The 19,224-nt window shown below is 39.6% G+C and overlaps 1 protein-coding gene across 1 annotated transcript in view; it reads right to left on the reverse strand.

Moving 5' to 3' along the window:
- ANXA5 (annexin A5) overlaps positions 1-19,224 on the reverse strand; it is a 32,038-nt gene that overhangs the window by 7,501 nt on the left and 5,313 nt on the right. The window contains exons 3-8 of the mRNA XM_060105529.1: positions 10,403-10,487; positions 9,004-9,098; positions 7,711-7,824; positions 5,839-5,929; positions 2,962-3,041; positions 2,472-2,528 (exon numbers count right to left, since the gene is read on the reverse strand). Of these exons, the coding sequence (XP_059961512.1) occupies positions 2,472-2,528; positions 2,962-3,041; positions 5,839-5,929; positions 7,711-7,824; positions 9,004-9,098; positions 10,403-10,487 (522 nt within the window). The remainder of the gene's footprint in view (positions 1-2,471; positions 2,529-2,961; positions 3,042-5,838; positions 5,930-7,710; positions 7,825-9,003; positions 9,099-10,402; positions 10,488-19,224) is intronic.

Here is a 19,224-nt window from a genome sequence, read left to right on the forward strand (position 1 = left end):
GCAAAAAAAAAAAAAAAAAAAAAAGTTAAAAAGTTAAGTGAATTAACTATAGAATGTTCAATTCCCAGGGGAATGACTCATCGAGGCTTTTATCCTCTTCGTGTCAGGTATCAGTAGGGAAAACAATTCAAATACTTATGAAAGGGCCCCTCAGTTGTCTTGGATGACTCTCAATTAAGAAATCTGAAATTCCCATTAGTGATAACAGTCCAGGTACCCTTGCTACAAGGTATAAATGGGTGTGTTCCTTTTTTATAATGCTGAAAGGATAATTGTTTTCAACAGGCTGAATTAATTAATAACATTTTTATGAATCAAAGATCAATAGCCAGTCTGTATTCTGTGTTGTCCCTGGTCACTGAAAAGGTAAAGAAAGCCTGGATACTATTTCAGGGGTATTTTAAAGTAACTTCATAAGTCAGTTTTCAGATGTACAAAGTTTCCCCTTCAGGGTTCTGAATGGTCATGTCCCCTGCAGCAGAGGTAAGTGATGCCTATACAGCCTCAGTACTCAAAGTGTGGCCCCAGGATCAGCACGGGCATCACCTGAGGGCTTGTTAGAAATGCAGATCCCAGGCCCCACCCAGACCTACTGAGTCAGAATCTGCAGTTTAAGGAGACCCCCAAAGGATTTATAGGCACATTAAAGTCTGAGAAGCACTGCTCTAAAGTGAGTGCTCCAAGCAGAGAAATCAATGAAAACGAGGTAAAAATGTACTGTTCCCATTCAGTAGCCTCACACTGCAGCAGTGCTCTCAACACACCAGCAGCTGTGCTGGGAAATCTGCCCACCGTCCGCTAATGCAGGCCTCACTGCAGTCATCTGAGACTACTAAAGCTGCTCCTTTCACCGTGACCACGACCCCTGAAAAGCATCCAGAAGTCCCAGTCCTGAGAGCAGGAGTGTGAGAACCAGCACATCTCCTACAGACCCACAGACAGTGCAAGCCTGGAAAGCAACAAGCTCGTCTCAGCAATGAGCAAAGCCCATAACAGCCTGGGAGTACGGGTTTGTAAGGCTGCTCTAGCCCTGTTCCCTCAAGTAGGCAGGGTTAAGCAAGATCTTTCCTTCCAATCTATACTTACTAAGCCTGCTTTACGGTAGTGGTAGCAGTAGCGGAAAGGAGAGAAAGGAGCTAACGAAAGGAGAGAAAGGACCTAACAGGTAAGAATGCCAAGACTGTTGTCTAGTGAAAGAGGAAGGGCTTTGGGGTCCGATAGGCCCAGGTGGAAATTCCAGCTCCATTCCCACTCAGTGGGGGCCGTGGGCTTGTTTCTCGAACCCCTGAGCTTCAGTTTCCTTATCTAGAAAACAGAAATGATCCCCTCTATGTTAGAGTTATAAACTGGGTCACTCGTCAGCAACTCATAGTTACTAAGTGCTAACCATACGCTAGGGGCAAAGGATACAGATTGAACTGACAGCTCAGAGTGCCCTGGGTGGGCAGTCAAGTAAACAGGCAGCTTCGATGTTAGGTGGCAAGAACTGTGACAGGAAGCTTGAGATGCTATAGTCTCCCCTGTAAGGAGCACCTGACACACACCTTGGGGGTCAGGCAGGGAGACCTGAAAAGCAGCTAAAAATGTGACGACTGACCCCTGAAGAGGAATTATTTAAGGGACGTACATTGTTTTTTAGATATAATGCTATTGCACAGTTACTGAAGTATAGTGTAAACATAACTTCTGTATGCACTGGGAAACCAAAATAATTCATGTAACTTGCTTTATTGTGATAGTCACTTTAGTGTGGTGGTCTAGAACCAAACCCACAATATCTCCAAGGTAGGCCTATATTTGAAACATGTGACCAGAGAGATAGGACTACGATATGTGATTCTAGGAACCCAAGTAACTCCTTTATTACCATTTTCCAGTTTTCAGGTCTCACGTTTCAAATTTCCTAACACTTATTTCCTACATTTGACTACTTTATAAACCATACTGAGACGATAATGGAATTTAAAAGCCACTTAAGTACAAAATTTCATTAGGGAGTGACTAAAGAGCAACTGACAAAAGAACAACCCTGTTTAGAAGTCTATCAAAGGGAAGGTGGAGGAATTTTCAAATTCTACAATAACGTGTCATCTATTATGTAATAAAACACCATTTACCACTAAAATATTTTTTCTTCTTTATCCTTTTCTACGAAGAGACTGCCACATTGGCAGTAGAATCCATAACACCTGGTTTTCTTGTAAAATTCTCTATTTTGAGAATGTCCCATAATCTAAAGGAAAATAACATATCCAGGTGGAACTCATTTTTTACATGTAATTTATTTTATTTCATTTCAGCTTTGGGATAAAACATTTTGTTGGCCACCTACTTACATGCATCTTATGATTTGTAAACGATCCGTTAGACTATTTTTAGATGCTATTACAACATATTATGATTTGCCATTAGCATGGATAGTTTTTTCATTTATGTCATAATGAAGTCATCACAGATTAAGTCTCACTCACCTGAGCATCTTGTTCAACTTGTGCTTCATCAATTCCAGCATCAGGGTCTCTATTAGCCTAGAAGAGATAATATGTCATGTTATTGGATTACATGAATATTTTTGTTCTAAAGAAAAAATGGTTCCACCTAATGGTTATGCACATAAAGCTTAGGAATAATATGCATTAATTAAGATCTTATCAATCCTACAATATTTTTACATTATCACACAAACACTGTCCAAAACCAACCTGACCCTCTTGATTTTAAAATCTATGAATAAAAGAGGACAGTGATATCCAAAACAAAAAACAAACAAAAAAAACCTATGAATTAGCTATTACGAGTTCAGGTCAGATATTCTGAAACACAAACACACATTGGCACCACACAGCCAGAATCAAGCAAGTACCAGAAATAATTAAAAGAATTTTAAGGGACTTTACTTAACTAGATTCAGACCAGTCCGGCTTCAGATTTTTTAAACCACAAATAGCCTCCACCCAATACCTGAAGGAGGACCACCAACATCCTCTGGTAGTACCCTGAAGTGTCCCCCACCACATCATCTTCCAGGCTCGAGCCATATTCTGTAACAGAACAATTTCACACATTTACAGCTTCTTTCAACTAGAAAAGGATATCTTGCCCCATTAATCAAATGGAAGAGACATAAAGGAAGAAATATTTGATTAGCATAATAGTTCATGCTTCTCTGAGTACTCTGAAGACTGAAGGCAAATGTTTTCAGTGGTGAGTGGCTGGAAGAAAAGAAATTAAAGTCTCCCAAAAGCACTCAGTTCAAACCTAAATCATGACTCGGCCATTTATAAATGCTCTCAACCAACATAGTTATTAATCTGTTATTAATCAGATACATGATGGTACTGGAAAGTCTCTAAAATACAATCAATCTTAATTTTAAACTTTGTTTCCCTTTCTTTCAAATGTTTTACATGATTCATCTCCAAAGGTCTTCCACTCTCAAATATTCTGAGTTTTTTTTTTTCTCTGGGGCATGGCCATTCCTTCCCCTAGTAAGATATTTTTCCTCTGCAACATATAAAGTTAACTCTGAGAGACAACAGTGATATTTTAAAATATGCCCTTCTCCCCTCCATTTCCAGCTATTCGACATAAAGCCACAGCAAAGGGGAAAACCAGGATCTACAAGAGTCTACAGGCACTTTTCACCGTCTCTCAACCAGCTGCCATTGAAGGAAAGGAGGTATTACTCTAAGGCATTTAAACATTTCATCATTATTTGAAAGGAGACAAACTTTAAAAGCTTGACACTTCTAAAGATACAAAAGAGATACATATCTATTTCAATCAGTTGCTCAAATACAAAACCTTGAAGGAATTTTTTATTCCTTCCTCTACTCCAACACCTATATATAATCAACCATCAAATCCATTTAAATATTTCTCCTCTCTCTGATTGATTCGCCTCATACCTCCCACCAGCCTAGGCTGAGACATAACTGTCCAGCTTACCTCTCCCAACACAGCTACCTAATCAGCCTCTTAATTCAAACCTTCTTCCTCCCTCAATTGTCCCTTTGATACTCTACTATCCATTCAGGAGCTTACAATGCTTTTGAACCAAGTCCAAACTTCTAATCCAGTCATACAAAACCATCTGTAACAGAGCCTAACTGCTCTTATTCAGTTTATCTCCACAATGGACATGCACATTCCCTCCACTACAGGCACATTCTCTTTGTTTCCTCAGCATACTTGTCTCAAACTGGTCTCCATGCCATGGCAGACAGTGGGTGCACCTTGACCAAAAATGCCTTCTTGGGCCTCCCTGGTGGCGCAAGTGGTTGAGAGTCCGCCTGCCGATGCAGGGGATACGGGTTCGTGCCCCGGTCTGGGAGGATCCCATATGCCGCGGAGCGGCTGGGCCCGTGAGCCATGGCCGCTGAGCCTGCGCGTCCGGAGCCTGCGCGTCCGGAGCCTGTGCTCCGCAACGGTGGAGGCCACAACAGTGAGAGGCCCGCGTACCGCAAAAAAAAAAAAAAAAAAAAAAAAAATGCCTTCTTCACCCACTCGAAACCTATCCAGTCTTGAAACCCTGGCTCAGTGTCTGACTGCACTGTGAAGAAGCCTCTCCTGACATCCAAAGCCAAAATGACCTCTCTTCTCTGAATGAATTCTTTCATTAAACATGTTTGAATTTTACTATCCTGTAACTCTTGCAGTTTTTTCTAAGTCTCGTCATCCCTAAATAGACTGCAAACTCCTTGAGGACATGCGCTTTGTTATGTGCATCTTCTGCATCATTCATGACAGCCAGTACGTCGCTGGACACGTAGATAGTGCACAATAGCTCGCCTGACTGGATGGACCACACACAGTTACTATACCTCTTGTGGCACCCCATCTGTCACCCGGCAGCACAAAGGCTCATTCATCAATGTCAACAACCCCAGAAGGAGATATTTGAATATTATATCAGGTAAAAACTCAAGCGTGATCACCTGCAGCTGAGATACATGTATCACCTCTGCCTCAGTGGTTGGGTAAAGAGGAGCAGGAAAGAAAGATTCCAGCGCTTCAAAAGGTAATTGTTTAGTTGCCATAAATTTCACACCATTCTAACTTGCTGGGTTACAGGGTCATTTCTAAGATTAACCAACCAGTGCCAAGATAGGGACCCATCTTCCCAGCTGCAGGCACTAGGCTTGGAGGTCTGTTGACTGAGCTGACAATCTGGACAGTCTGGTCCTCTTCAGTCACGCAGAGGGCAGAGTCTTTTACAGAAAATGTGACGAGAAAAGGACTCCCTACTTTTACTGTTTATTACATTTTCTTGGTTCCATTAACAGGATATGCTTCAGATTGAAATACAGATTTTTTTTCCACGCAAAAAAATTTAAAAATCAAAAAGAAAAGACACCAAAAAGAAAAGTCAAAATACAGAGTCGTCAAGCACTCCCCTTGGCTAAAATGACATACATTACTCAGACATTATCAACTCTGATTTGGACAAGGTTTCTTTTCCTTTTTAGTAATTCTTAACTTCTACCAACATAAAACTGAAATTTTTAAGGAAGAAAAACCACTTACATCTTAAATTTAATGTGAAAGAGAAAACCTGTATATCCCAACACTCACTGTAAATCGTATATGAAAATAAGTCCCATCCTCATCAGAAGTTTCTTACAAATAGTAAAGTAGTTATAGGTATAGAAAAAGGCAGTCTCTTCCCTACTGAAAGAGAAACTAGCTTGAATCGTTGCTTATTTGTTTACTCATTCCTTCACTCATCCAGAAATCACGTATGGCCTGCCCTCCTATAACTCCAAAGAACTGCATTCACTTTAGAGAAATGATAAAGTGACAGCGGAAGTGAAGGGAGATGTAATTCGAAACAGTTACCTTCTTCATAAACTTGTTTTATGGCTCTCAGTTCTTCAGGTGTCCTTGAAGCAATAATTTCTGTCAGGACTTTTTCATTTGTCCCAGCTCCCTGTTTGGAGATTTATTTTTAATAGAAAAAAACATGTTAATAAGATTAAAAAGAAAGTGATTTTCCCAGAACAGATGTTACCCCAACTGCAGAAATAAATAAATAAATAAATATATGTGTGTGTGTATATATATATATATATATATATATATTATCCAACATAACATTCACTTCCTATATGAGTTCTATTAGTTATAGAAATATGAAATTTCAAATTAGTTTTCTTTCCAAAGACAATTTTATCCTTTTTTGCCTAATGAAAAAAATGTTTATTGTATGAATGTCTACATATATGACATATAACAGATTACATAAATTTGTAATTTTATCAGTTTAATTCTAAATAGTTTTAAAGAGAAACATTTTAATGAAACAGGAAATAATAAAAAGGCTGAAATAGTAAAAATGAGAACTCTACATAAATTTACATGGAAGGACACTGATACTTAAACAATATGTACCTCAAAACATAAACAACCCTGCCCTTAAATTAAGTTCTCTATAGATCACAGGGAAATTCTGCAACACAGGTAAAAATAAATATAGCATGGCTTGGTTATTAGGAATCAGTTATTGGATCAGCATAAAGGAATTGGGACTTGCTTTCTGGATTTTTAAAGAATAATTGTAGTTGGTTTTCCTTTTTCTGATTATAAGTCATATCTACACTACTAAATTAGAAGATACAAGCAATGACATAGCTGAACTTAATTTTAAAAGATAGCATATTTAAGCCTTCATTTCCTTATATTTCTGTTGCTTTACCGAAAAATCAAACACTGAAAGAACTAGGTTTATGCTCGGGCAGAATTTTAGCCACTGCTAATATTTCCGAAGGCTGCAAAAATGCCCATTTCCAATAACCTAATATTTTATTTATTCCAAAGAATCATTGTAGGAAAATGAAGAAGCACAGAAAGGTTCCTAACTTGATAAACTCTCTCCTCCCTCCACCTGAGCTACATCATCTCCTTGTTGTTAATTTCAGTTTGTCCATTCAAAACCTAACTACCAGTGACTGAGTTATTCCCTGTCCCATAAGTCTAAACAAATGATTCAATGTAATCACATTTATACAACATTGCAAACACCAGGCAAGGGAATACACATTTAGTTACTTGCTACAATGAAATTATATCAAGTTTACCAGCTGCTTCATTTTAGTATTCAGAAGTACAGGAAAGAAGGAAAGGGTATTAGAAAATCTTTCTTATCTCAAAATTCTCTCCAAAGCTTCATCTTTTATGCTAAAACGATTAACAATATTATTGTTCCCTAATCAGGCAACTTTCTAAACTAAAAGATAAAATACTTAATCTGTAACATTTTAAAAACATATCTCAAAATTAGAAAACAAGCATGAAAATAAAGTACAAAAGGCTGTAAAATACACTAAAATTTTAAAAAAACCACTACTACTGAGTTAACTACACAAAAAGACTAAATGACACACTTGTCATTTTCTCCCTCCTTTTCTTATTGCCTCCTACGCAGTTTTGTCCTTCAAGAAACCCTCAGTGAAATAATTCAATTTGTTTTAATATAAAAATACCATAACCTGCTGTATAAAAAAAATAAATTAAATAAAATTTTTAAAAAAAGAAATAGCTGTTAGAACAGCTAATTGTCACGTATAATGACTGTAATAGACTGATGTGATCATTTATATGTTCCAAAAAAAAACCAAATAAAATAAATAAAAAAAAATACCATATAGTAATTACCAACACAAAATAATATTATACACATGACAGGAATATTCCTCACACTCATCCTTTCACCTTAAGAGCATGCTTCAGTTCATAGGCATCATAAAGCCGAGAGGGTTTCATCAGAGCCACAATTAATTTTTCAAATTTTCCAGTCAGTTCTGATTTCAGGTCATCCAGAAGGTCCTAACTCACAGAAAATATAAATATTGGTTAACCATGCAGAAATTTTAAGGAGGTTCTTCTTAAATATGAACGATAGCCCTTTGCTCTAATGAATTCTTTACATTGCTATCTCCAAGTAGAAGACACATGAGCTAAACAACACCCTGTGGCTTTTAATAATGTACTTTTGACATCTGACCTTAAACTAAAGCAAAGCCACTCATGTGTCAAGGTATTTGTTTTTAAGATGTTTTTCTTAATCTCAGAGTTTTAAAAAAATGAATGCTTTTTATAAAAAATATTTATTTTAAAATATTTTAAAATAAGCCTAAAATATTTTTAAAATACTCTTCTGAGAAACATGTCTATCTCAAAAAAATAATTTCCCCAAAATATCATAATGCATTTTTACAAAGGACAAAATTTAGCCCACCATACCTAAACAAAACAATGTTTTCTTTTCTCTCCATATCTAGTAATATTCTAATACTTACATAATAGATTATGTTCATTACTATGCCCCTGACTACTGCAGGACAGCTGCTATTATGGGGAACATGCATAATTATAAAGATAAAAGCAGTATTTCTCATCCATTTCAGTTTCAGCACACAGGCAACTAGAATTTGTGTTTAAAATACTTGCTTTTTTTTTTCTTTGCATTTGTTTCTCGAAATAATGAACAAAAATTTTCAGAATAATAAAACTACATTTCAGTTTTTCATGTCTGTACTAATTCATTTAGTAACAAATTTAATTTTTACTTTGAATTGTTAATCAAATAAGAACATTTAAATCAATGAATTAAAAACTCATTTATTAAAATACCACTCCAAAAGGAACCAAGACTGTGACTGTGTCAGAGCAAAACATATTGCAATACAGGTTTACACCTGGAAAATAATACAACAATCCTGAGTGGGAAACACAGAAGGAAAGAAGGGCAGTTATCCCCATTGGGATCTTGCAGCACCTATACAGTGTCAAGTGAGGAAACACAATCATATGAGGATAAGTTGAGTGAGCATTTTAACCAACAGCTGATAACTAAGAAACAAACTAGAAAAGAAATAAGGAGGAATAGGAAAGTCAGAATCATAAGATTAATGATATTTACAAAAGAATATTAGTAGATTTCAAGCTAGTCTTAAAAGAGAAAGCTGCTCTCACATTCTACCTTGGGATGAAGTATAGTCTTACCCTGCCAAATAGAGTTTTAAAAGCCACAGCGATCTCCTGGCGCTGAGCATTACTGCGGGATATCAGCAGAGTCAGGATGCTCTCCTCATCGGTGCCTGCAATTATGTTCCAACCATTACATCCCGGCTGCCACATGCCCACTCACTCAATAACCTTTGTAACCAGCTCCCCAGTCACTTTAATTCCTTGCCTCATAAAATATATTTTATTAAGTAATTTATTAAACCATAAAATTTACAATATCAAAATGTTATTGTTTCCAACAATACGTACTACCCCTACACATTGTGAAGGAGATGCAAAAATTCTCCTGACTTTTTAAAAACTGAGTGCACCTAGCTTTTCTTGCAACAAATAGTTACTCAAATAACAGCTCTTCACAAGGCATGATGTGTTGGGTGTTCCAGGGGGTTGAGAAAGGAGAAAAGATATAGACCCTGGTTTCAAGTTACGAACAATTTAGGGTAAAAAATACAAAATTTTTTTTGTGAGGTAAGGTGGAATGTGACAAGGGCCTCAGGAGAGGTCCAGGTGTTAAATGGGGTTCAGAGGAGGTTCTCGTAGCTGAAAGGCAGAGGAAGACAGTTTTGGGAAAAGCTTCATGGAGAAGGTGACACCCACCCAAAACAGGCTTGAAGGATGAAAAGATTTTGACAGGCAGTGATGTAAGGAAGAAAGACAGGCTTTTAGAATCCAGGAAAAGCTCAACAGTAGGAAAATACAGAGCTTTCCTGAATAGCAGATCACCTGGCACGGTTGGATCAGAGGACACATCAGGCAGTAATGTGCGCTGAGACCGACAAGGTGGGCTGGAATACCAGGGAAGGCCTTACAAGGCCAGAAAGCCTGCACCTGATCCTGCTACAACAGGGAATCTCACAAGATGTTCAGAATGGAGAGTGATGGGGTCAGAGCCAAGTTTGAGGAAGACGAATCCCTTCCCATGGACACTGGTACAGAAGGAGCCTGAGGACAGGAGGATTAATTATATGTGGAAGTCCTCAAGATGAGAGGTTTTTAAACTGCAAAAAAGGAAAGCTGAGAAAGAGAAGACAGTGGGGTGTAAGAAACTTATAGAACTGGATATCTGATTGGACGCTGAGAGCAAAAGGCTGCACAGCTGATCACCCTCAGGAATGTCTGTTTATCTACTCAGTTAGCTACCATACAGGTAAAGCTGAAAAGCTAAAAAAACAAAGAGGCTGAATTTAACTCCTGTTTGGTTCTAGAGACTAAATACTAGGGGTGGTCAGTCATTATTTTTGTTCCTTTAATGTTTCTCTCTATATATGTTCAGCTCAAAATATTCTAAAGTTAATCTTACTGTAAAACAATGATTTTTTGTTCAGAAAAACAAATGTCACATTTTTTTTTAGAACAAAAAGAAGGCTGAATTTACCCAGGCCTTTCATGGCCTTCCGAAGAGTTTCTGCATCGGCCCGCTCATCAAATCCAGGGAAGTCAGTCACAGTGCCTCTGAGCACCTGACACAGGAAAAACAGGAATATTATTCACAGCATGACTAATACGATAGACAACATAAACAGTAAGCCGCTTGCTCTGTTTCATGTTCAGACTTTACATAAATTTATCATTTGATAAGATATATCAATATAACCCCATTTGAAATGGGAAACAGACCATTACAATGTGGATTAGCAGTGCACCAATTCAGTGCACGAGCTCTCCTGGCCCACCTGCGATACCATTAGCAGGAAGGCTGGCTTCCAAGGCCCTCTTCCTTCAGGCATCGCCCCAGTGATCAAGCTCCACCAGCACCTCCTGGTTCACGAAGGGCACTTCCTTGCAGGCTTCATTCCCGTTAAGCCTCTCGCCACTTTAATCTGGGAGCATACTGAGCCTGCATTAAAACTTGAGGCCTTTTGTGGCACATATATACAATGGAATATTACTCAGCCATAAAAAGAAACAAAATTGAGTTATTTGTAGTGAAGTGGATGGACCTAGAGTCTGTCATACAGAGTGAAGTAAGTCAGAAAGAGAAAAACAAATACAGTATGCTAACACATATATATGGAATCTAAAAAAAAAAAAATGGTCATGAAGAACCTAGGGGCAAGATGGGAATAAAGACGCAGACCTACTAGAGAATGGACTTCAGGATACGGAGAGGGGGAAGGGTAAACTGGGACAAAGTGAGAGAGTGGCATGGACATATATACACTACCAAATGTAAAACAGCCAGCTAGTGGCAAGCAGCCGTATAGCACAGGGAGATCAGCTTGGTGCTTTGTGACCACCTAAAGGGGTGGGATAGGCAGGGTGGGAGGGAAGGAGATGCAAGAGGGAGGAGATATGGGGATATATGTATACGTATAGCTGACTCACTTTGTTATAAAGCAGAAACTAACACACCATTGTAAAGCAATTATGCTCCAATGAAGATGTTAAAAAAATAAAAAAAAACCTTGAGGCCTTACCCTAGGCACTGAACTCTAAGCAATGCTCTTAATAAATCTAGTCCTGTTTCCTTATACTTACTTAGGGATTTTAAGATAACCTGGCAAAACCTGAAAAGATTTTCAGTAGCTCATGTGCCAGAAGAATACAAATTTCTGAATTTAGAACTTTTAAAGATATATTAGAAGATACTGTTTGTAAGAGTTCCTATTTTATGTTATCATATATAGTACTTTTAATCATCCAAATATTTTAATATCTCCAAAAACTGTTTGTAATATCATTAGATCTTTAGAATCAGAAGGCTTTATTAATACTGAGCCATAAATTTTTATCTTATGGTAAAGGGAGGCTCCCAGGATTTATTTTTACCAATAAATGTTCTTGAAGTACCTCACAACTCCTGTCAAGGTTCCATCCAAAACTGAGAAATAAACAGCTATAAGGGTTGGGGACTGAGAAGACTTGTCTGGTTTACAATCACTTCTGTTTCATTATGAATGCATGGAAGCACGATCACCTACAAGGAAAAAAAATTTCTCTTCCACCTTAACATCCAACTACTGCATTTGCCTACAGTATCTTAACACCAACCACATCAAAAAAAAAGAGAAAAAAAGACAACAGAGAGACATATCCATGGGGAAGAACTTGCATGGGACACAGCACCAGAGGTCAGCTCTGAGACCTCTCTTCAGTGGCACTGCATTCCGCCTCCTGAAAAAGTAGCATTCAGGGGTCCAGGAGACAGACTCCCTCCTTGACCAAACTTCAGACAGGCTCCTCAGAGCACTCTTTTTGACTAGGACTGGTCTCTAGCCTGCCAAGCCCAGTTGTAGCACGAACCCTGCTAAAGTCAGTTTACAGAGAATCCTGCAAACCTTAATATCTGTTCAAGTTCCTCATCCTCCATCTTTGACGTATAAATCCATGGGCTGCCTTTAGCAAGAATCCTATTAGGCCAGTTCAGCAAGAATCCCTCCACCCTTAATGTCTCCTCTTAGTAACTTTCCATCCACTGACCTCCTTCATCCTGCTCACTGGTTGTAAGTTCCCAGCTGCCTTTGCTATATTTGGACTTGAACCCAATCTCTTCTCTTCTATTGCAATAGGCATGACCTTTACTGCAGTAGTTTTGAAAGTCATCTTTACCATTTAACAAGTGCGAGAATAATTTTTTCTTTAACAATAGTCTCCTCTTGTTCAAGGAAAGAAGAAAGACTCTTTTTCCTCTGAACAGAGTCAGCCTTGAGAGAACCTACAGGAAAACCTTAGTGTTGTAATTATGTGGCCAAAAGCATACAATCCAAGAGAAGAGGTGTTTCCCAGTTTCATCTCCCAGCCCCAGAGTGTTGACTGGTAGCAGCTTTCATCCCCCCAAGCCATCCCCCACCCCCACAGCCAAAACAAAAGATTGTGGCCAAGTAGGAAAAGGAGGGGCAGGGAAGCCTCACTTATCTCATGTGGAGGTCATGAAACTAAGCCAGAGCTCTTCATTCTACTAAGTGGGAAAATGCGATACTGTGATTTATAATAAGAAACATATATTTGGTCTTTGTCCCCATTTCCTGCACAGACCTCCTAAAACCCTTGGAATTCCCGGAAGATAAGAGTGATAAATTTCATAATGCTAAGAGCTTGATATTCATAGCAAACCCCCTTCAATCACACCTGACTTTGTTAATGAGGTGACTTTTGGGAAGCATCTAAGGATGGGGGTTTTGGGGCTGCTTGCCCGGGGAACCAACCATGCGATTAGAGGGTTGGAACTTTCAGTCCCACACCCACAACCCCACCTCAAGGAAGAGAGAGGGGCTGGAGATCGAGTTCAATTACCAATGGCCAATGATTTAGTCAATCATGCCTATGTAATGAAGCCTCCATAAAATCCAAAAGGACACGGTTTGGAGAGCTTCCAAGCTGGTGAACACATGGAGTTGTAGGGACAGTGGCTCACTTGGAGTGGGCACTGAAGCCCCCTGCCCCTTCCCACACACCTTGCCCTAGGCATCTCTTCCATCTGGCTGATCCTGAGTTGTGTTCTTTTTATAATAAACCAGTGATCTAGTAAGTAAAATGTTTCTCTGAGATCTGTGAGCCAATGATGGGGTCATTGGAAACTCCAATCTACAGCCAGTCAGTCGGAATCAGAGGTGACAATCTGGCCTTGCAACTGGCGTCTGAAATGGGGGTGGGAGTATGAAGAGGGGTGGTCTTGCAGAACTGCACCCTCAACCTGTGGGAGCTGATGCTATCTCCAGCAGACAATGGCGGAACTGAGTTGAACAGCAAGACACCCATCTGGTACAGGAGAACTGCTTGTTGGTGTGTGGAAACCACGCCCCACATTAGAAGTGGGTTCAGAACCCTTTGAGAAATCCACCCAAAGCCAGGCTAGTCTCCATTTCCACCCTATCTAAAAAGCACAGATGCATAAGGGCCAATAAACTCCCTGCCATTTGTTCTATAGCTTGACCATATGAAAGTGAATGGTTGAATACCGGCAGCTTCAAATGGTTCAACATAATTAAAAGGAGCAATAGGTTGGGAGAGAAACTGGTAAGATTTGAGGAGATGGCCCTTCAAAATTGGTATGGGTTAGGAAAGTTATTTCTCTCAAGTCAAACTGTAGTTCCTCTCTGTTTAGTAAGACCACTTCAAATTGATGAGGAGGACACCATCAGTATCATCATAAAAATGAACAAATACCATGGGTTCTCTCACTGTGAGAACTTGGATGACTTAGTTCACCTGTCTGCTTATCTATTCACTCAACAGCCATTTTCTGAATGCCTTCCACTGCCAAGTATTGTACTAATCCCTAGGAAAAAGTCAAGATCTCTTAAGTCAAGAGAAAATGATAGGCATGTAAGTAATCAAGCGCAGTAGAGTATGTACACACAGAGGTTTCCTCAGGGTAATATGAGCACATAAAGGAGGGACTGAGACAGGAAGAGTGGAAAGAAATCAGAAAAACTTCCCCCAAATGTCTTGAAAGTTGCCTGTAATTTTGCCAGGCTGGCTCAGGAAAGTAGAAAAGGGCAGGCAGCTATTTCAGTATGTATTAAAAACATGGAAGAGGAAGCAATGTGATGCTTTGGACAAAGGGTTAAGTATTTCAACAGACTGGAACAGCAGTAAGATTGGATAGAAAAACAAACAAGGGAAAAGGTCACAGTGGGGAGGGAGGACGGCTGGAAGCCAGGCTGAGAAGAGCAGCCTTCACCCCGTTGGCAAAGGAAGCCCCTGGAGGGCATTTAAGCAAGCAGGCAAGGAACAAGGTCGACTCTGCACAGTAATATTACTAGGGCAGCAGACAAAAGGACAGAATTGTGCATGTGTGGAGACAGAAAGACTGTTTTAAAAACTACTAAACCTAAGAAGGTTAAAAAAGGCCTGATCTAAGTCAGGAGCAGTGGAAATGGAAAGGAAAAGGCAGACAGGAACAGGGCCAAGGCAGAAGGAAACCATTGAGGAGGATGATTCATTTTTTGGATAAGAAACAGGATGGCTGGTTTTGCATTTCTCCACATACTGAAAGAGAAGCAGGCTTGTCAGTTACTGGTGCACATAAGTGGTAACTAGAGCTGTGGGAGGGGGCTTCACGAAAGGCAATATTAATGGAATGGAAAGAAGAGCTGGAGAAGGGAAGGTCACCTACAATCGGAATGGCAGCTAATATCAGCTAAGGGCGGCAATGAGCTCAGAGCTTCACATGGGCCATCTCAGTGAAACCCCATTTTACAGATAAAGAAACACGCTGGCTTAGAAAGGTTTGGTGAATCACCCAGGTGACCAGCAAGCAAGCAAGTAGCAGAGCTGGCACTTGAACACATGCCATGGGACTGTGGGTTCTTAACTGTGGGCTCTACACAGCCTCCCAAAGGCAAAAAGAAAATCCAAAGAAGGTGATGGAATGGAAGACAAAGGAGAAAAATGTTCCAAGGAAAGGAAGAAAAGACAGCGCCCGAACCATAGGGCAATCAAGTAAGCGGGAAGATGGAAAAGGGTCCACTGGATTTGGCAACTAGGAGTCTTTGGTGGCGGTAAAAGCCTGATTGGAGGACACTACAGAGTGAATTGAGAGGCAGAGCATCTCTGTGAACTCCCATTTTACAAACAGGCTTTTTTAAAAAAAATACTTAATAAAAACCACACGCTTTAAAAATACTTTTTCCAGCTTATAGGCTCTGAAGAAGTTTGTAGTAGATAGAGAAACAGCGAAGAGGTTAAGAACAGAGGAGACAGGAGGAATTTGCCTTAAAAAGAAGAGACATCTGACCCCTGAGCCTGAAGGAAATGAGGTGAACAATGGAAAGAAGTGAAGTATCCTTGAGTCTCCGTAACTGTGAAGAAGACATAACTGCTGGTTGTATTTTTGAGAGCTTTCTAAAGATTGGGAAACACTCTTGCTACACTTCCATTTGATCAGTCATCGTGAAAGCTAGTAAAGCCACATAGCGGTAGTAAGGGACCAGATGTGAATCACAGGACATGACTCACACAGAGAGAACCCTTGTTTGGACATCCTGTCCAAGCTCCATTCCCACCCACACAAAACCATCTACACTGGGCAAATGGGACTCTACATGACTCACAGAGAGGGCTTCCCCTGCTTCCCATCTTTGCCACTGGCCTCAAGTTCAACATGTTCACCTTCCCCACATGAATTCCAACCGTAAGTAGCTACTGTTCCCTTCACCCATCCTCAGTTCATCCTCATTTACCTCAATCCTCTGCCACCAGTGCCGTACCAAGGGAATTATTATATACGCTCAGACAGCACGTGGCCAAAACATATAATTCGGTCTGTTAACTCTCAACTTCAAAATTATCCATTCTTTTAGCTCTATAATTTTGTTGCCTTTTTTCACTTGTTTGCTCTAAATGAAAAAGTTCTTTGCCTGCAAAGACTAGTTAGGCCAAAATAAAATGAATAAAATTAAACCAAAACACAAGTGAAGAGTTGCTTTTCTAGACACAGAATTTAAATGCACAGGACAATAATACAGAAATAACACTTCAAATTTAAAGATGAGAAAACATCACCTGGTCTGGAACATTTTAAGAGGAGAACTAAACCCTCCTTAAATTTGTCATCCAGTTCAATGAAATCAACACCTAAACAGCTACCCACCATTCCACATACTACTAAGAGCCAGAAATCATTAAGCAAAACACTACAGCTGAGCAGCTGTACAATTTTTTTTATATTAACATGTAAAGCGTTTATTATTGTTATTTTTTTTACATCTTTATTGGAGTACAATTGCTTCACAATGGTGTGTTAGTTTCTGCTTTATAACAAAGTGAATCAGCTATACATATACATATGTTCCCATATCTCCTCCCTCTTGCATCTCCCTCCCTCCCACCCTCCCTATCCCACCCCTCTAGGTGGTCACAAAGCACCAAGTTGATCTCCCTGTGCTATACGGCTGCTTGCCACTAGCTGGCTGTTTTACATTTGGTAGTGTATATATGTCCATGCCACTTTCTCACTTTGTCCCAGCTTACCCTTCCCCCTCCCCATATCCTCAAGTCCATTCTCTAGTAGGTCTGTGTCTTTATTCCTGTTTTACCCCTAGGTTCTTCGTGACATTTTTTTTCCCTTTAGATTCCATATATATGTGTTAGCATACGGTATTTGTCTTTCTCTTTCTGACTTACTTCACTCTGTATGACAGACTCTAGGTCCATCCACCTCACTGCAAATAACTCAATTTCATTTCTTTTTATGGTTGAGTAATATTCCATTGTATATATGTGCCACATCTTCTTTATCCATTCATCCGATGATGGACACTTAAGTTGTTTCCATCTCCTGGCTATTGTAAATAGAGCTGCAATGAACATTTTGGTACATGACTCTTTTTGAATTATGGTTTTCTCAGGGTATATGCCCAGTAGTGGGATTGCTGGGTCATATGGTAGTTCTATTTGTAGTTTTTTAAGGAACCTCCATACTGTTCTCCATAGTGGCTGTACCAATTCACATTCCCACCAGCAGTGCAAGAGTGTTCCCTTTTCTCCACACCCTCTCCAGCATTTATTGTTTCTAGATTTTTTGATGATGGCCATTGTACAATTGTTTTTACCTACAGTTCTTCTGTGGCTCAGGTTTCGCAAAAAGCCTTTCTCCCCCTCCCCCAAGAAAGGGTGGGGTGGGGAGGCCAAGGGCAGAGTTCTGCCTTCCTTCTCCAGTCAGAGCAGTTCAGGTCTTATCTGACAGACACAGTACAGAACAGGCCCATTAATATTTCCTTTGATAATGGGTCCCACTGATCAGCAAAGAAAAAAAATTGAAAATCACTGTACTAGGAAAGAAATGAGATGAACAAGAAAGGAGGAAAAAGCCAAGGAAACATGATTATGATTTGAGATGCAAAGTAAATTAAATATCAGAAAAAACTAGAACCTCCAAGAGGACTGAGGGGCACAACCACACACTATGAGGCGTCAGAAATAAGATCTCAAATCCTAATCTTCACTGTTGCTCAATCCCATCAAAAGAGGTGAAAATTATAGTTCAAAGCCTCAAATTCAAACTGGTCTATAACTTTTGCTAAGTTTCACATAACTTCCTTTCCCTTTCATGCTCCTTATTTTTGCTTCTTTCCATTTTGTCTTATCATCCAACTACCTTTGACCTCTCAAAGTCAGATGTAAGGAAAAAAAGCATCACTATAAAATAGTTTACATTATGTGCACAGTGGGAGAAAAGTTTTTAGAAACTTAATAAAGGTTTTGTCAACATTATTTAGATTTTTGTTGTGTTTCTTTAATGCTCCTATGGCTACCTCCCTGCTAGTATAAGAATGCCTTCCCTTGGCAAAAATACTAATAAAGTGGAAAGTTTAACTGTCCGTGAATAATGGTGATACCTTTGAGTCAGTAAATTGGGCAAATGTATTAACCTCCGAAGAAGGGGCTATTTTACCTAGTTGTTGAATTGGCCATTTTGCACAGAGCACGTGAAAAGCTATTTCACTAACCAATTCATTCACACTGATGCTTCAGAAAACAATCAAGTTTACAGATTTCTCATACTAGAGAAGAGTGTGCATGGATTCACAACTTTACTTCCTTTTGCATCTAAACAAGAGACAGAAATCTAATGAACTTGGCTGGTCCTAGACAAAGGGAGGAAATAAGTTAGCTTCAAATCTTTAGTTGTAGGAAGAGATAAATAATACATAATCAAATGGATGACCTATAGAGATGAAAATAGATTTAAAGATCACATACACCCTGCTGTGTACTAGATAGCACCACCTAAATGTTTTATAAAGAACTCAAATTCAACAAATCTACTAACTCTGCTTTTCTCCCACCTCCAACCTGCACTCCTTTCTCAAAGAAAAGAAATTAACCACTCCATCAAGGAAGCCGCTCATCTTTACCTTAACCTGGCCCTTCACCACATCCCACTCACTCATGCATACAACTTGCCCACTCCCTCCTACAGTCCCCTCCTATCTAAAGTCCCAGCTACTGCCTAGTTTAAGCCCTTAAGATTCACCGGGATTACAGCAACAGATGACCAAGTAGTCTTCCAATGTTCTGCTTCCCTCTCCCCTCCTCAACTCCCACACCACCATCCCGCCTCTGCAGCCCCCAGAAGCACAATAGCACATTGGCCCCGGGGCTATCTTTGTTAAATACAAATCTGACCATGGCATACCCCAACTAATGACCCTCTGGTAGCTCTCCATTACCTACAAAATGGCTCATATTCTTTAGCTCCGGCTCCCCTTTCCGAGGCAGGGCTCCATCTCCCCAACTGCCTGCAGCTTCACG

This window comes from Mesoplodon densirostris, chromosome 1 (genome assembly GCF_025265405.1).
Source record: "Mesoplodon densirostris isolate mMesDen1 chromosome 1, mMesDen1 primary haplotype, whole genome shotgun sequence".
Lineage (NCBI taxonomy): Eukaryota > Metazoa > Chordata > Mammalia > Artiodactyla > Ziphiidae > Mesoplodon > Mesoplodon densirostris.